The sequence below is a fragment of the Pteronotus mesoamericanus genome, unplaced genomic scaffold (genome assembly GCF_021234165.1).
Source record: "Pteronotus mesoamericanus isolate MK-2021 breed Mesoamerican mustached bat unplaced genomic scaffold, CSHL_Meso_final scaffold_21, whole genome shotgun sequence".
Taxonomy (NCBI): domain Eukaryota; kingdom Metazoa; phylum Chordata; class Mammalia; order Chiroptera; family Mormoopidae; genus Pteronotus; species Pteronotus mesoamericanus.
The window spans coordinates 3,919,980-3,935,309 of NW_026555310.1; the positions used below are offsets into that span (position 1 = coordinate 3,919,980).

Sequence of the window (15,330 nt, forward strand, 5' to 3'; positions counted from 1 at the left end):
CTCGGAGAGTTTCGGCTTTGCGCTGATCAATGCCTCCAACTCCCAGCATGCCGCTGGGCGTGGGGCCTGGAAGTAGACTCCATTTCCCAGCCTGCCTCGGGCCTTGGTCAAGACGTGCCGGCGCCTATAAGAGCCAGAGCTCTGCGGCCGGAGCCTATTGTTAGCCGGAGCCGGGGCGGTTCTGGGCGGCTGCTGCCGGGGGCGCCCGAGTTGCCGGAGCCGTCCGCCCTCCGCCGCCTGCCGGCCGACCTGCCCACCCGCCCTCCTTCCCTGTCCTGCAGCTCTGGGAGCTCCCCGACCGTCGCTGCAGTCCCGGGACTCGCGCTCTCCTCCTTCCTTACCAGTGGGCTAGGGCGGCGGCGGCGGCAGCAGCGGGGGCGGCAGAGACCATCACGGGAGGAGGCAGCTGCGGCGGGGCCGGTAATGGGCCTGGGGGTGCGGGGCGGAGGGTGCCGCCTTGTCCTTTCTCGGGATCGGCTCTCGGGCGGTGGTGGAGGAGTGGTTACCCCAGAACCGCGCGGATGGAGGGGTCAGAAATGCGGGCGGCTCGGACGGGAGCGGTCGGGGGCGGGGAAGTAAGGCGCCGTTGGGAAGGGGAAGAGTAGGGAGAGGCGTGGGAGCGAGTGGCACGGAGATCACGGGCCCGGACTGCGGGGGCAGCTCGAGGGAGACCGATGGACGGCTTGGAAGCCGGCATGATTGCGGATGAGGGTTGAGTTCGGGATGGAGTAGAGACGATGTAGGATGGAGGGAAGTGCAGGAAGGGGAGGGAGAATAGAGGAAAATGTGGGAGGAGTGGTTGGGAATTTGTGAGTAGCAGGCAGGAAGGGATGGGAAGACGGGGTAGGGGCTGCAGAAGATAAGAATGAGCGGGAAGGTTAACACGAATCGGAAAGGAATGGGCCGGGAGCTGAAGGATTCAGCGAGAGTTCCATTAAGGGGAACTGGTGACTTGACATGTCCTTTCAGCTCAGGTTCCTGATGTGTCTCCCATTTTTCTGGCGTTGTGTGGGAAAACGAAAGCATCACTTGCCCTGGTTGCTAGCTTGATCTTTTTCACAGGCCCAAACACGCAGCTGACTGCCATTCATCCCTTTTAGTGCCATGGTCTTGATTCATCGTTTTAAGGGGGTTTAGAGTGGCATTGTGACACGCGATCCATTTTTCAGTATGAAATGTTAGAAGTTATCCCCAAGAGACACAGTGTCCCCTTGTCCTACAGTTTTCAGTTCAAGGTAAACTCATAGTTAATTTACATTTCCATCTTGAAAATCTGCAAAGCCAAGAGGATGATGGTGTGTGCCTGAGTTATAAATGACTGGATATCCTTGAGAGTTAATGGTCCCTACAGCATCATGTTCCAGTTCTTCCACAGAGATCTTGTGTCCTTATGATGGTTCTTTAGGCACAGAAAGCCAACTTCTATCCTTGTGTCAGTGAACCAGTAAATACCAAGGAGTGTTGGAGGGACACTTCCTAGAAATACCTAGTTTAAAGGATGTTTTCGCTTGAGTGCTTTAAAAGTTCATGATATTGATAATCACAAGGACAAATAGATCCATGAAATTCATAGTATTTAAGGATTAATCACAACATATTGTAAAAGAAATAGGACAGGTCATCTTATTCAGGTTGATTATAACACTTAGCAAGCCTTTCTTCCTCTGACCTAGCTACAAATGGTAGCCCTGATGATCTTAATAATTGAGATTTTGGTCCCTTGACCCTTAGCAGAAGGTTGGGTTCCAGTTGAGCAGAGAGGCTTTCTCCTGTGAGATGTACCTTGTCTTATTTTGCGTTCATTTAAGAGACAGACTTTTATTACCTAAACTTTGCAAACATATTTTGCATCCACAAAATTTGGCAGGGTGACATATTCTGGTTTTGGGGGGTTGTCAGAGGAATCCTCATAGGTATGAAAAGGCTTAGATCTAGTACTAAAATGCACATACGCTGTAGATCTATTATGTTTGGTGCTAGCCTAATATCTTCTACATACTGTGAATACCTTTGGGAAATGTTCAGCTAGAAACATTTGAGAAAAGACCGGAAAGCATGTAGCCAGAAAGTGTCAGTTGACCTTTCATTTCACTGGCATTTAAAAGCTTTTATAGAGGTTTGCATTATTTTCTCAAAAGCGTTTGCTGTTTGAGTTGCTTATTTTGACAGTTCACTGTCAGCCATGGCCTGCATTGCCAGTCTCGCCTTGGTCGTCGCTGTATGGGTGTGCGTGCTGGGAGTGTGACTTGTGCTCCTCTGCCAGGTGAGAGATGGGAATGACTGGTCTCTAATTGTGTTTTGAGGTTGATTTGATAAATTGGAAAATGTGGAACCTATTCTAGGTGCTGCTTTTGCAAAGCAAGATCTCCACAGGCCACTGCAGAAGTGGATAGTAGGTTTGTCTTAGTGCCCAGTGAACATTTTAATCTAACAAGTCAAGTTCACCCCAGAGACTTGGACAAGGAGAGCTGGGTTGAAATTTAAATTTATATTTGTTGTCAGAACAGAATCGGTGGATTTTTTTTTTTTTTTTTTTTAAATAATGGAGTTAGTGTCAGAGAACATGATGCTAACAGATTCTGGGTAGAGTGAAAAGAGCTAAGCCAATATGCACGTAATAGATTATTCTCAGGTATTTTAAGGAAAATATTTTTCTCCTAGGTTACGCATCTTTTTATCTTTTTCATCCTTACCTACCTCTTATCATTGCCCAGCAACCACTATTCCAGAGGTGGAAGTGGGGAAGACATAGACTAAAAGGCGAAGGCGAGTGGAGTGAGCGGCCAGCAATCCTTGCTGCACCAGAGTGCACAAAAATTAACCTAACAAATGATACCCCTGAGGGCAGCTGAGTGAAGACAGTGGAGAATTTTGATAATAACGGTGATTCTGGACCAAATCCAGTGTCATTCAGGGCTTAAAGAGAAATATTCCGAGGTAACCCACACTACCCTAAGCAAAGGGGCGCGCCCAGGAGAGAGCCAGAAGTGCATATTCACTTTCAGTCATAAATCTCTAAGTAATTCCAGGCTGAAGAGAAGGCCACTTTCGTAGTAGCAACACCAGCTGGATCTCAGCTAAAATTGAAGCTGGACTTAAACACCTTTTCTGAGAAAGCAGAATTTGGAGCTCAGTTTGAGTTTTCATGTGGTTGATAAGGTTTTTAAGTTGAGAGGAAAAAAATTCAGTGGTCAGCATTGTTCTCCTTTTTTTTTAATCCCACCCATATAAGTACTCAATTGCAAAGGTTCCTCCCCACCTCCCATAATAGAATGGAATGGGAAATTCGTTAGTTAATAGCTATCTTTAAACGCAGTGGTATTCTTAACCCGTAAAAGACCTCGGCTCTCTCCATTCTCACCATGTCCTAGAAATGTGACCTCTCATGGCATGATCAGTAACCTGGAAACAGAATCGAGAACTAATAGAATAATGTATGTCAACTATAATTGAAAAAGTATTTTTTAATGATTTAAAAAAATTTCAAAATGGATACTTTGGACTCATTTTTCATTTTAATTACAGTTCTTATCAAGTACTTGATTACTATTTTTTCCCTCCCTGGCCACATTTATTTCAGGAATGCGCTTGTCTGAGACCTATATGGCTGAGGTTTCTCAGATCCATGTTGTGACTTAAAAAGGCAGAATTTTGATGAGATCTAGATAGATTCGGAAGTATCGTTTCTAAAATACTTACTAGATCTGGTTGAGCATGAGAGCTTATCCAAGAGCAGGCAAATTACATCCAAAAGACATAGTCCAGAAAAAACAGCTCTGTAGCAGGCATCTCTGACACCACCGTATATTCTGGGTAGCTGCTGCTCTGCAGTAATGCAGCCCTGTCTTTCTGGGCAGCGTTGTTATTCCTGCTGCATAATTAGCAACTAGTGAGATCATAGTCTGGGGAGATTCTGGCATTACTGAGGCAAAGCAGGGAGGCTTCGTATCATCATCACATGTGGCTCTGGCTCTGATGGCATTTCTGTGAGCAGATTCACATCCTTGGGTACTAAAGTCCAAAGACAGGAGAGATTTTATCCCAGACTCCTTGGTTGTGTGACAGCTTGCTGAAGACACTGCCTACCATATTGATGTAACCAGAGGCAATTGTCGCTTCTTTTGCTATTTGTTTCTTCTTGCTGGTTTCTTTGCAGAGGGCAAAGGTGGTAAAGCTAGGTTTTCCTTGCACGGAGGAAGATGATAGACCAGCGGAGCCCTGTTTTATGGAGCAGTATGAGATTGGGAAAGATTCGGGGTTTTGAAGCCAGTGAAGATTCTAATCTTCAGTTTATTCTTTAGAACCAAATTTGACCTTTTTAGGAGCCTGGAGAGACACTTTATACTTGTGAAGATCTGGGTAAAGTGTTTCCCTGGCTGCCGATGTACTTTGAAATTGAGAGCCTAGAGCACTATTTCCCCAAGTGTGTTCCAAGGATCATTTGCCCCCTAAAATACTCTGGAAAATAAAGGGTCCCATAATCAGGTGTGTGAAACACTGGGTTCCGTTTTTTCCCACTCTTCCCCATGCTCATTAGCATATTAAAAGCCCCTAAAGAGGTCCTCTGGTAAGCAGTTTTCTAAACTATTTTGACACAGCAGTCCTATTTCCATGTAAAAGCTATTAATATCCATTGAATAAGTTTATTTCATATGTACACTTTGGGAAATGCCAGCCTATATCTTCAGTAGGAAAAATAATTGGATGTAGTCTAGGATTGGGCACAGCCTAATTCTGCTTTCGATCCCCAGTCCCTCCTGCTGGCCCCTCAGAGAGCTCTCCTGTGTGATCAGAAGAGCAGCTCCTGTTATGCCCCAGCCAATGAAGCCTGGAGCCCAGCTGGCTTGGAACCAAAGGCCTTCACCCCACTGGGAAAGGTGCTGCGGTTACTCACCTCATTATTCCGGGAGTGACTGAGACTGGAGGGGCTGAGGGGAAACGAAAATAGGAGAATGTTGCCGGAATCAGTAGAGAAGTGACCTAATCTGGAGAGCCCTGATAGCGGCGCTAGCTCAGGTGCTTTCTGTCTTCGGTTGGAGAGCTCTATGTACAGACCTGGGAGGGGTCTGTTTTAGGACAGGAATGCTGATTCCTCTTTTCCCCCGGGCAGAATCCTAATGCACCTGGCTAGCTGGTGGTGAGCAGGGGCTTTGGGGCCGACGTGGTGGGCTCCCGAAGGAAACCCCTTTGAAACCAATGGATGCATTCACGGGCTCGGGTCTCAAGAGGAAGTTTGATGATGTGGATGTGGGCTCATCAGTGTCCAACTCTGATGATGAGATCTCCAGCAGTGACAGTGCCGACAGCTGCGACAGCCTCAATCCTCCTACAACGGCCAGCTTCACACGTGAGTGAGCCGCTCCCCGCCCTGCGTACACCCTGTCCCCAGGCGGCAGAGCCCACTGCAGCTCTTGAGACAGCTTCTAACCAGCTTGGGGATTTTCCCTTAATCATAATCTTTCCCATTCTTCGCTCAGGCTTGCGCTTTGGAGGACCTCATTGCCTAATATTGTAAACTTAAGTCTGATTTATTCTAGCTGGTTTCACTTGTGCTTGGTTTGTGAGTCCCCAGAATGGACTGGATTAAATTGAAGGAGGAAAGGAGTCCAGGATTCTGCCCTTCCCCACCAAAGTCCCACAGAGTTCCCTGATACTGTAGCTCTAGCAGGACATTAATCCTTACTTACTGCCGGCACAACTGGGGCAACTCCAGATTTCTTAATTCTTATGGCTCAATTTGTTTCTTGGAAAGAGCTTTTGATACTGTAGATCAGGGGTTGCCTATGGGCCAAATCTGGCTCAGTGCCTACTTTTGTGAATAAAGTTTTATTGGAACACAGCCACACCCATTGTCTGTGATTGCTTTCAGGCTACAATGCCAGAGTTGAGTAGTTGCAACAGAGCCCTGGTGACCCGCAAAACCTAGCCCTGGATGGTGTGGCTCAGTAGACTGAGTGCCTGCAAACCAAAAGTTTGCTGGTTCGATTCCTTCCCGTCCCTTCTACCTCCCTCCCTTCCTCTCTCTCTCTGAAAGTAAATAAAATTTAAAAAAAAACAAACCCCGAAACATATACTACCTGGCCTTTTAAAGAAGCTTGCTATCACATTATAAAACACTGTCTAATATAATTTCTGTTATCAAAGATATGCTCTGTATCTGCACTGTCCACTGTTGTAGCCATTAGCCATATGTAGCTCCTGAGCACTTGAAATGAGAATCAGTGTAACTGAGGAGCCGAGTTGTAGATGTTACTTCATTTTAATTAGCTTTTATTTAAATCGACATGAAGCTAGTAGCTGCTGTGTTGGACAGTGAAGCTATATAGGTTGTTTTATCCTGAGATTACCTAGAGATCCTCTTCCCAGCTGATGTCTAAAAATAGATTTTGTGGTCTGTTTGGGCAAAGTCAGCCTGGAGGCAGTGCTGTAGCTAAGCTGATGCTCAAGGTCCCTTCCAACTGTGCGTTCATGATTTGAAAATCAGAAATGTCTCTCTGGGTACAGGGAGCACCTTTGGAGAAGAGTTGAGAGCCTAGATGAATGAGAAAGAATAAGGTCCACAAACAGGCCATCTCTGGGTTAATAAAACCGCTCTGTGCTCCCTTCGCAGCCACGTCTATCCTGAAGCGGCAGAAGCAGCTGCGGAGGAAGAATGTACGCTTCGACCAGGTGACTGTGTACTACTTTGCCCGGCGCCAGGGTTTTACCAGCGTGCCCAGCCAGGGTGGTAGCTCTCTGGGCATGGCGCAGCGTCATAACTCTGTACGCAGCTACACGCTCTGCGAGTTTGCGCAAGAGCAGGAGGTGAACCATCGGGAGATTCTTCGTGAGCACCTGAAGGAGGAGAAACTCCACGCCAAGAAGATGAAGGTGCCTAGGGGGTCTGGGGTCTGGTACTTTCCTCATGCCAAAATAAAGTGGGAAACCATCTAGGTCTATTGGGTTTGTTTTTTTTTTAAACTGTTGCCCTTGGCATACAGATTCCAGATCTTTGTAGGGAAAAGGTTCAGATTTGGAATCCTTCTTTTTGTATCTAGTGGGGAGCTACCAGAGATAGCAAAATGACTTCTCTAGAATTCCCTGCTCTTGCCCCCTCAGTTTTTTTTTAGAGGTTTAAAACATGAGTACTTGAAGACATTCAAGTTTGCCACCCCTAGAACCTGAGGAGGCACAATGTTTCAGTTTCCTGTCAGTTGATTATCTGTTGCCCTCATGCACAGAACAGGTTTGGATCTTTTTCATTGTGTGAAAGGATCCTACTGTTTCTCTAACCCCTATCACCTCTAGGTGATACTCAGGTATAAACAGCAGCATTTACCAAATGGTTATTTCGATTGTATGTTCTGTGCCAGCCACTGCTGCCACACCGGCTCCTCAAGTGCGAGAGGAGAGCGAGCCGGAAGAGACGAGGCCCATCTCAGGTGGCTCTTCGTAGCCGCCCATGTGCTCTCTTCGCACTGCTTGGCACTCTATAGCCGTAATTCCCACCAGTCTGCAAAAATTTCCCCCAGAGTTTCTCGTTCCAAATTCAGAAAACACTGCTTTAGGCCTGGCCAGGCTTGTTGTGGGCCCATATTAAAATAGGTGGCTGCATTATTTCCAGGGTTGTGGGTGAAATCCTACTGAGATACACCACAGTGTGGTAGGGTTAGAGAACTGGTGGCAGAGGATGCAGGTTAACTAGATCTCATTCCCTTCTCCCTTTGGGAGTGCTCTGTCTACTTCCCTCAGCCTGCCTCTAAAGCCTCACACCTGTTTTTCTAACTAGAATGACACTCAGGCTTCCCTTTCCCTGAGGAATTCCTTCACTGACCCCATCCTCTTCCTGCTTCTATAGCAACAGCTGGGCACATACACACTGTTCTCATCATTTGCAGTGAAGGCTGCCCTCTTCTCAAGAAGAACCCCTCTCCTATACCTGGTAGAGAAATGACGTGTCAAAACAAGATGTCGTCATGTTCTGTGGCCTCTCTTGTAGGAGGTCTAGAGACAAATTCAAGTCTTAAGGTGCAGGATTCCCACTTGTAGTAGATCAGTGAGCAGCAGCAGCAATGGCATCTAGAACATCCTTCTATGTCAAGAGAAAACCTTTTGCCCTCCCCAAGTCCACTTTACTCTATTCTTAGAAGTTTTCCTATCTTTAACACTCTGTAGGGGAGGCAATTGCTCTCAAAAATATATATTCTGGCCCTGGCTGGGTAGCTCAGTTGGCTAGAGCATCATCCCGCTATGCTAAGGTCACAGGTTCATTCTCTGGTCAGGGCACATACAAGAAACAATCAATGAATGCATAAGTAAGTGAAATAACCAATCAATCAATGTTTCTCTCTCTAAGATCAGTAAACATTTTGAAAAATTAAAAAATATATTCTGTACCTCCCATAAGCCATCTAATACTTATTTTCCTTTTGGGCTGCCACCGAAAAAAGAAAAAGAGGGAAAAAAAGCTGATGGTACTCTGCAGCTTTAGTTGCCAATAATTTTTCTAATATTTTTATTACTTTTTTTTGCCGTTGATCCACATGGAATTTATTATTATGAATAGTATGAATTGGGGATCTCACTTTTTTTTTCTCCAGAGAATATTCAGTTGTCCCAATACAGTAAAATTATTAGAAGACTGACAAGTGATAGGAGAGTCAGCTCTATCATGACACAGTAAATTCTTATATCTACATGGATTTCCTTCTATTGCAGCTCTGATCTCTTTCCTTTGAGAGGCTGGCAGGAGCAAGGGGGGAAGCCAACCCTAGTGAAATAGATGAGCAACCCTAAGGCCGGTGGTATAGCCCCTGTACTTGGTACAGAAGTACTAGGCTGAAGAACCCTCAGAAGGACCAGTCTCCTCATTTTCATACCAGCCCCCACCCCAAACAAGCAAGCAGACAGAGCAGGCGCGGGGCCCGCCACGCAGCCCTCTTGCATCACATCCCTCCTAGGAGTTGTTCCTTCACCAGCACCACTCTGTGGCTGTCTGATGAAATAAGCCAAACCCTCCAGTAGCGTGGCTTTCATCCTGATAGGAGCATCCAGAGCCCTGGGGATTTTAAGGCCTCATTTTCTCTACCTGAATTCTCTAGTGAGTTTTCAAAAATCATCCAGCTGTGGATTGTCTTCAGCTTGTCCTGCTACTAAGGTTCCCTTTTCCTGCCTGTCTATCCCTCTTGGCCCAGAGAACCCAGGTCTGCCTGTAGGTGTTACATTCAGTATGACATACGCCGCCCTACCTTACATACAACTTTTCTTAGAAATCAAATAAAAGCATAAGGAAGGAGAAAGAATATGCATTTATGTCTTCTAGGCCATGGGTTGGAAGCAACGGCTTGATAGTCATTAACAATTTGCTCATATTTTCCTCTCAATAAAATGAAGCTCTTCTGTGTATGAATAGATTGTTCACACTGTGGGGATTCAGGTTCATTGACAAAGACATGGTACCCTTGTACCATACTTTAACGAACCCTTCTTTCCAAAATGTGGTTTTGAGTCCTTTGAAGTACAAATCGAAGGGTGTTTTACAAGGTTATCCATACACCCAAGTAACACCTAGTCATTGATGTACCTTCTCCCCCCTGTGTTCGAAGGCAGGGAGCCGAAGGGCAGGGGCACGAGTCTGGCGATCGAGGGTGTGCTTGTGGGACTAGATTACCTTCTAGGAGGAAGACGAGACGGGTTTTGAGAAACTGTGATCCAGGGAGGTGGTGTTAGAGCTGCGTAAGTCTTCCTGTTGCCCTGCTCTAGATTTATCCTCTTGACCTACACTGTCCAATATGGTAGCTACACGTGGCTGTTTATACTGAATTAAAATTAAACACAATTTAAAATTCAGTTTCTCAGTTGCACCAGCCACATGTGCCAGTGGCTGCTGTATTAGACAGCACAGGCATTTCTGTATTGCAGAAAGTTCAGCTGGCTCCTGCTACTCTGAACCGTGCTCCCCTGTGGGGAGGCGCCTGCTGATAATGCCCTGGAGGCTAACCTTTCCTTCCTGTCTCTTGGCAGCTGACCAAGAATGGGACAGTGGAGTCGGTGGAGGCCGATGGCCTGACACTGGATGATGTTTCCGACGAAGATATTGATGTGGAAAATGTGGAGGTAGATGATTACTTCTTCCTGCAGCCCCTGCCCACCAAACGGAGACGGGCCCTGTTGAGGGCCTCTGGGGTCCACCGCATAGATGCTGAAGAGAAGCAAGAACTTCGGGCCATCCGCCTGTCACGGGAAGAGTGTGGTTGTGACTGTCGACTATACTGTGACCCAGAAGCGTGTGCTTGTAGCCAAGCTGGGATTAAATGCCAGGTCAGTCTAAGTTGGCTTGAGATGGTGTATCTGCACTAGAGTCAGGGCATGTGGCCTGGGTGCCAATGAACCTGGGAGGCTGCCCGTCAAAAGGTGAGTTTCCCATGACTGGACACTCCCCAGGTCCACAGCCGTCCTCCGGCAACCAAGGAAACCAGCGTGACAGGACTCAGGCTGTGGAGCACCTGTTATCTCTTCTGCGTTTTATACAGTACCTCAGGGGTGATAAGCAGCAGCTGTCAGCAAATGGGGGAATGGGGGTTAGTAAGTTTAACAGTAGCTGTTCCCTAAATAATTACCAGTTCCTTGAGATAAAAGGAAGCAGAGAAATGAAGTAGGCCTTTAGATTTTATCTTGCCAACACTTATTAACAGTACCTCTACTTCAGTTTTATAAAAATCAAAATAGTTCTTGGATCCTGTCATTTAGGATCACGCTTGGTCTGGCAGAACTTAAATTCCTAGTGCCCTGGAAGATAGAAAGCATCTTTCCCCGGCTGGCCTTCTGACGGATAGTTTGGAAGATACATTTCAACTGAAAACAGCATTACCATCCCAAGAAATGAAATGTATCTGGAACTTGTACAGTGAGGATATGGATGCTGAGTCCTTATAGTTGAACTTCTCCTGACCAACCTTTTCGTATTTTTTGGTAGATATCAAATAGCTCTAGTGGATCTAAACAAATACTGCTTTTCAGACTGAAGTCACACAGTGAATCAGTCTGTTACGTACAGACTTGAGGATAGTCCTGATAATTAGATTGTCCTTAAGAACTGAAATGGAGAGTTAAAGTGACATCATAGGAAGACACTGTGTATTTGAATATACCAGCTTACCTGTGGGGTTTTTGTTTTTTGGTTTAAGATTTTTTTATTTATTTTTAAAGAGGAGAAGAGAGGGGAACATTAATGTGTGGTTGCATTTCACGTGCCCCCTGCTGGGGACCTGGCCTGCAACCCAGGCGTGTGCCCTACCTTGGGAATTGAACTGGTGACCCTTTGGTTCGCAGGCCAGCACTGAATCCACTGGGCTTGGGCTTACCTGTTTTTAATTTTCCTTTTGTTTTTCTTTTTGGGGACTCAAAAAGGAGAAAAGAGATGGAAAGCATCTCCTTTCCAGATATCCGCCATCTGAAATTTATCTTGGTAACTGCTTCAGAACCAAACTGGTCAAAACTGTCAGGGAAAAATGAAGCAGGCAGTTTTCCCCAGAATGTGTTTCTTTGGACTAGCTAGGAATTCTGCTCCCTTTCCCATGCCTGCCTTATAGTCTTTGGTTTTGTCGGTAAACCTGGTAAGTTTTGAAGACGTATCTGAGGCACATAAATCTCTTCTGCTCTGAGAACTGTTGCCATCCAGAGAGGTATCTCTGGACTTTTGAACTTGGAAGGGCCCTTTTGTATGACTGTTGTCCACCTTTTGTTTAGAAGAGGAAACAAAGCCCGAGCGGGGCGGGGGGCGGAGGGAGAGGGAGAGGGAGAGCGAGAGGGAGGGGGGAGGGAAGGAGGGGAAGATGCACTGGAATTAAAACACACATGGTTTGATAACTACAGTCTAGTGCTGTCTTAGTTCATGCTGCATGCTATTTTGAACTGGTTCTCTTATAAAGAGATTCCAGCTGCTTGTTCTTGCCAGCTAACGTCTCCTGTTGCCATCCTTAAATCTGTTGGTCTCTTCTTGCCTCAACCGCCTTGTCCCCTCAGGTGGATCGCATGTCCTTTCCATGTGGCTGCTCCCGGGATGGCTGTGGGAACATGGCGGGGCGCATTGAATTTAATCCAATCCGGGTGCGGACACATTACCTCCACACCATCATGAAGCTGGAGCTGGAGAGCAAGCGGCAGGTGAGCCGCCCACCTGCCCCAGATGAGGAGCCCTCACCCACCGCCAGCTGCAGCCTGCCTGGGGCACAGGGATCTGAGACACAGGACTTCCAGGAGTTCATTGCTGAGAACGAGACGGCCGTGATGCACCTACAGAGTGCAGAGGAGCTGGAGCGGCTCAAGGCAGAGGAAGACTCCAGCGGCTCTAGTGCCAGCCTGGACTCCAGCATCGAGAGCCTGGGTGTGTGTATCCTGGAGGAGCCCCTGGCTGTCCCCGAAGAGCTGTGCCCAGGCCTGACAGCCCCCATTCTCATCCAGGCTCAGCTCACCCCAGGCTCCTCTGTCCTGTGTTTCGCCGAGAACTCGGACCACCCAACTGCTTCAGCAGTGACCAGCCCATCCTATTTGAACAGTGGGCCCCTGGTCTATTACCAGGTGGAGCAGAGGCCAGTCCTGGGGGTGAAAGGAGAGCCTGGTACAGGAGAAGTGCCCCCCTCTTTCCCCAAGGAGAAGGATCTCAGTGTCTTCTCTCTCCCAGTTACCTCACTGGTGGCTTGCAGCCCCACAGACCCAGCTGCCCTCTGTAAACCAGAAGTAGGGAAAACATCCACTCTAGAAGCACTAGTACCCGAAGATTGTAACCCCGAGGAGCCGGAGAACGAAGACTTCCGCCCCTCGTGGTCCCCCTCGAACCTCCCCTTCAGCACGGACAGCGAAGAAGGCTGTGCGGCGGAGAAGACCTCACAGCAGGGCGAGGACCGGCCCCCCGAAGACCCTTCTCTGGAACTCCCGCTGGCAGTGTGACACGGATGGAGATTCTGCCTCTTACCCCTTCTCTATTTATTCCCTTATTTTATCTAACAGCGTTTCAGAACAAAACTGTAGAAGCAGCTGCTGCTCCTATGTTATTTTATTGGGGTCTTTGGGGAATGGGTGGGAAAGGATTGTTTGTACAAGTATTTTTAAAAGCGTTAACAGAACTAAGGAGACCAGCCCCAGCTTGATCTGGGGATAGTCTTGGGGCAGAGGCGGCCGCATAGTGCCCGATACTGAGCTTTCTGGGCCATTGGAACAAAGAACTAGGATCTCAGAGGAGAAACTATGTAATTCAAGCAGCTATTCTTTATGTAGGGATCAGAATACATAAATTGAACAGCATGGCAAAGCCCCTTCTCTCCTGAACTCCAGGAGGGGTGCAAGCTCATTTTTCTTGGTGGTTACTCCAATATGCCATTTTGGTGTATCATAACACAGCTGGTAATGTCACCTGGAGAGGAGAGGGTAGAAGGGTCTCTGCTTCTGTACAAAACCTCTAGGATTTATAAAAATGTAACCTGCCCTTCCTGGTCCCCCATTTGGTAAATAAGTTAATATTTGACATGTTTGGTGTTCTCTGACTTGTTCCCCACACTGGGGATTCCTGGTTTGTAACTTGAATTGTTTCTTTTTCATGTTCTTAGGTACTAGAACTTAACTTGTCTGTCTGTCTCCCCCTTCCACACCATCCCACCCCCAGCTGGGGATGTGGCTTAAAGAGCCTGAGTCTTCTGTGCGGGTCTAGCACTAGCTGTCAGGCCGCTCACATGTCCCATGGGAGGCCTATGTGGAGCGTTGTGTATCCAAAGGAGGCAGCAGGAGCGGGCTGCTGTCTGAAAAGATGACGACTCCTTTGTGCCAGGCTTGCTTTCACCCAGGCCCTCCCCCGCCCCCTGGGGAGATTGGAGCTTTAAAGGATATAGGATGTCGCAGTCTAAGGTCACCAGCCAGTTTTTTGGTTTGGTTTTTATTTTCCCCGTCTCTACCCTGGTGGTCCTCCTCGGAGATGCAGTGTTGGAGATTTATACTATTCCAGTTCACCCCCAAGAACTGCAAATATTTATCAGACCTCTCCGTCTTGGTATATAAAAATTGGAAGCCAAATCAATTCTTAAAATGCTATATACAACTTCCACGGTCCAAAGAATTTAAGTTCTGATGATAACCTTTGAGGTCTATAGAGTTGGACTCAAATTCAGTTCTTGCTTCTATCTGGGAATAGGGTTCCTATTCCTCTCCTGTCCAGCTTATGTTCCTGGGTGTGCGCCATTGAATTCATTAGCAAGGTTATCTTTGTTTTAAAATAAGAGGCAGTAGGGAACAAAACACTCTTCTCTAGCATCCTTTACAACATGCTTTGCTTCTGTTGTGGTTTACTAACCAGGATAGAACAAAGTAAAAGCCTGGTGGGGGAGAGAACTGTTCCTCTTATCTTGCTCACAAAGCCTTTTCTTGTGAGATACTGAGACCCTGGTGTCTTAAAGCACCCTTCCTGTATGTCACAGCAGCACTTCACCCATAAAACCGCTAAACTGAGCCTGAAAGGCCTGGTACTTAACACACGCACATCTTCTGACCCATTCTGCCTCACCCGTTCGGGGAGGAGAGTTCTTAATGAAGTGCATAGGGCCTTAACACTCCCCATCCTCTAGCCTCACAGGACCAGAGTTGAGAGTCTTAGGTACCTGAGATCTAGATGCTATCCCAAACCTATCTGCAACCCCCCCGCCCCCGACCCACATTAGACTGGTCCCCTCAAATAGAAGACTGAGGCTTAATTGGGAATTGGACTTTGGAGAAGAATCTTTGAAAGTTTGTGTTGGAAGGGAAGGGTGAGCTCAATACATTCCCTCCTTAGGAAGGATTCCTAGTCCAAGAAGTGTTTCCAGTTGCTCAGTAAGAGACTCATTAGCCTTTGGGATCAAAGCAAGAATTTGAATCTAATTATTAAACTCATTGCCAACCCCCATGATAAAGATTATTCTGAAGAAACTAGTTTTCTTCTTCTAAACCCTTCGTTAATGCCACAATTCTGACTCACATTGATCCCAAACTTTTGAATGCGAACTGTTAACATTTAGCATTAACTGTCATGTTAAGCAAAGGGCCTTTTCTACAACCTTGTCCATCTCATTTCTGGTGCTACCTGAGCTGGACACAGTGAGAGCCCATGGCTGCTAGAAAAGCTAGGCCTCTGATCACAGAAGCCGAGGGCTTCAGTCCCACTCAGTCCAGGCCTGGAGAAAAGAAATGACTTCTTACTGCAACTCATTATTTTCCAATTTCCTTTCTTACATACTATATACAGGTTGTATTTTCAATGTGAATCCAAAGCTTGTCTGGTTCTCTGAAAAAAATCCCCTTCCCCCCATTTAGGTCCTTTACATTGTG

At 46.9% G+C, this 15,330-nt stretch overlaps 1 protein-coding gene across 1 annotated transcript; it reads left to right on the plus strand.

Annotated features, from left to right (window-relative positions):
• Positions 1–193: 193 nt before the first annotated feature.
• On the plus strand, positions 194–14,658 carry CSRNP2 (cysteine and serine rich nuclear protein 2). Its single transcript, XM_054591096.1, has 5 exons — positions 194–420; positions 5,111–5,347; positions 6,611–6,870; positions 10,003–10,299; positions 12,004–14,658. The coding sequence occupies exons 2-5, from the start codon at positions 5,197–5,199 to the stop codon at positions 12,925–12,927; spliced, it is 1,632 nt and encodes a 543-aa protein (XP_054447071.1). The 5' UTR covers positions 194–420; positions 5,111–5,196; the 3' UTR covers positions 12,928–14,658.
• The last annotated feature ends 672 nt before the right edge of the window (positions 14,659–15,330 follow it).

Coding starts and splice junctions, on each gene's coding strand:
- CSRNP2 (XM_054591096.1), top strand. CDS start 5,197: ATGGATGCATTCACGGGCTCGGGTCTCAAGAGGAAGTTTGATGATGTG. Junction 6,871..10,002: donor TCCACGCCAAGAAGATGAAG/GTGCCTAGGGGG, acceptor GTCTCTTGGCAG/CTGACCAAGAATGGGACAGT. Junction 10,300..12,003: donor AAGCTGGGATTAAATGCCAG/GTCAGTCTAAGT, acceptor TTGTCCCCTCAG/GTGGATCGCATGTCCTTTCC.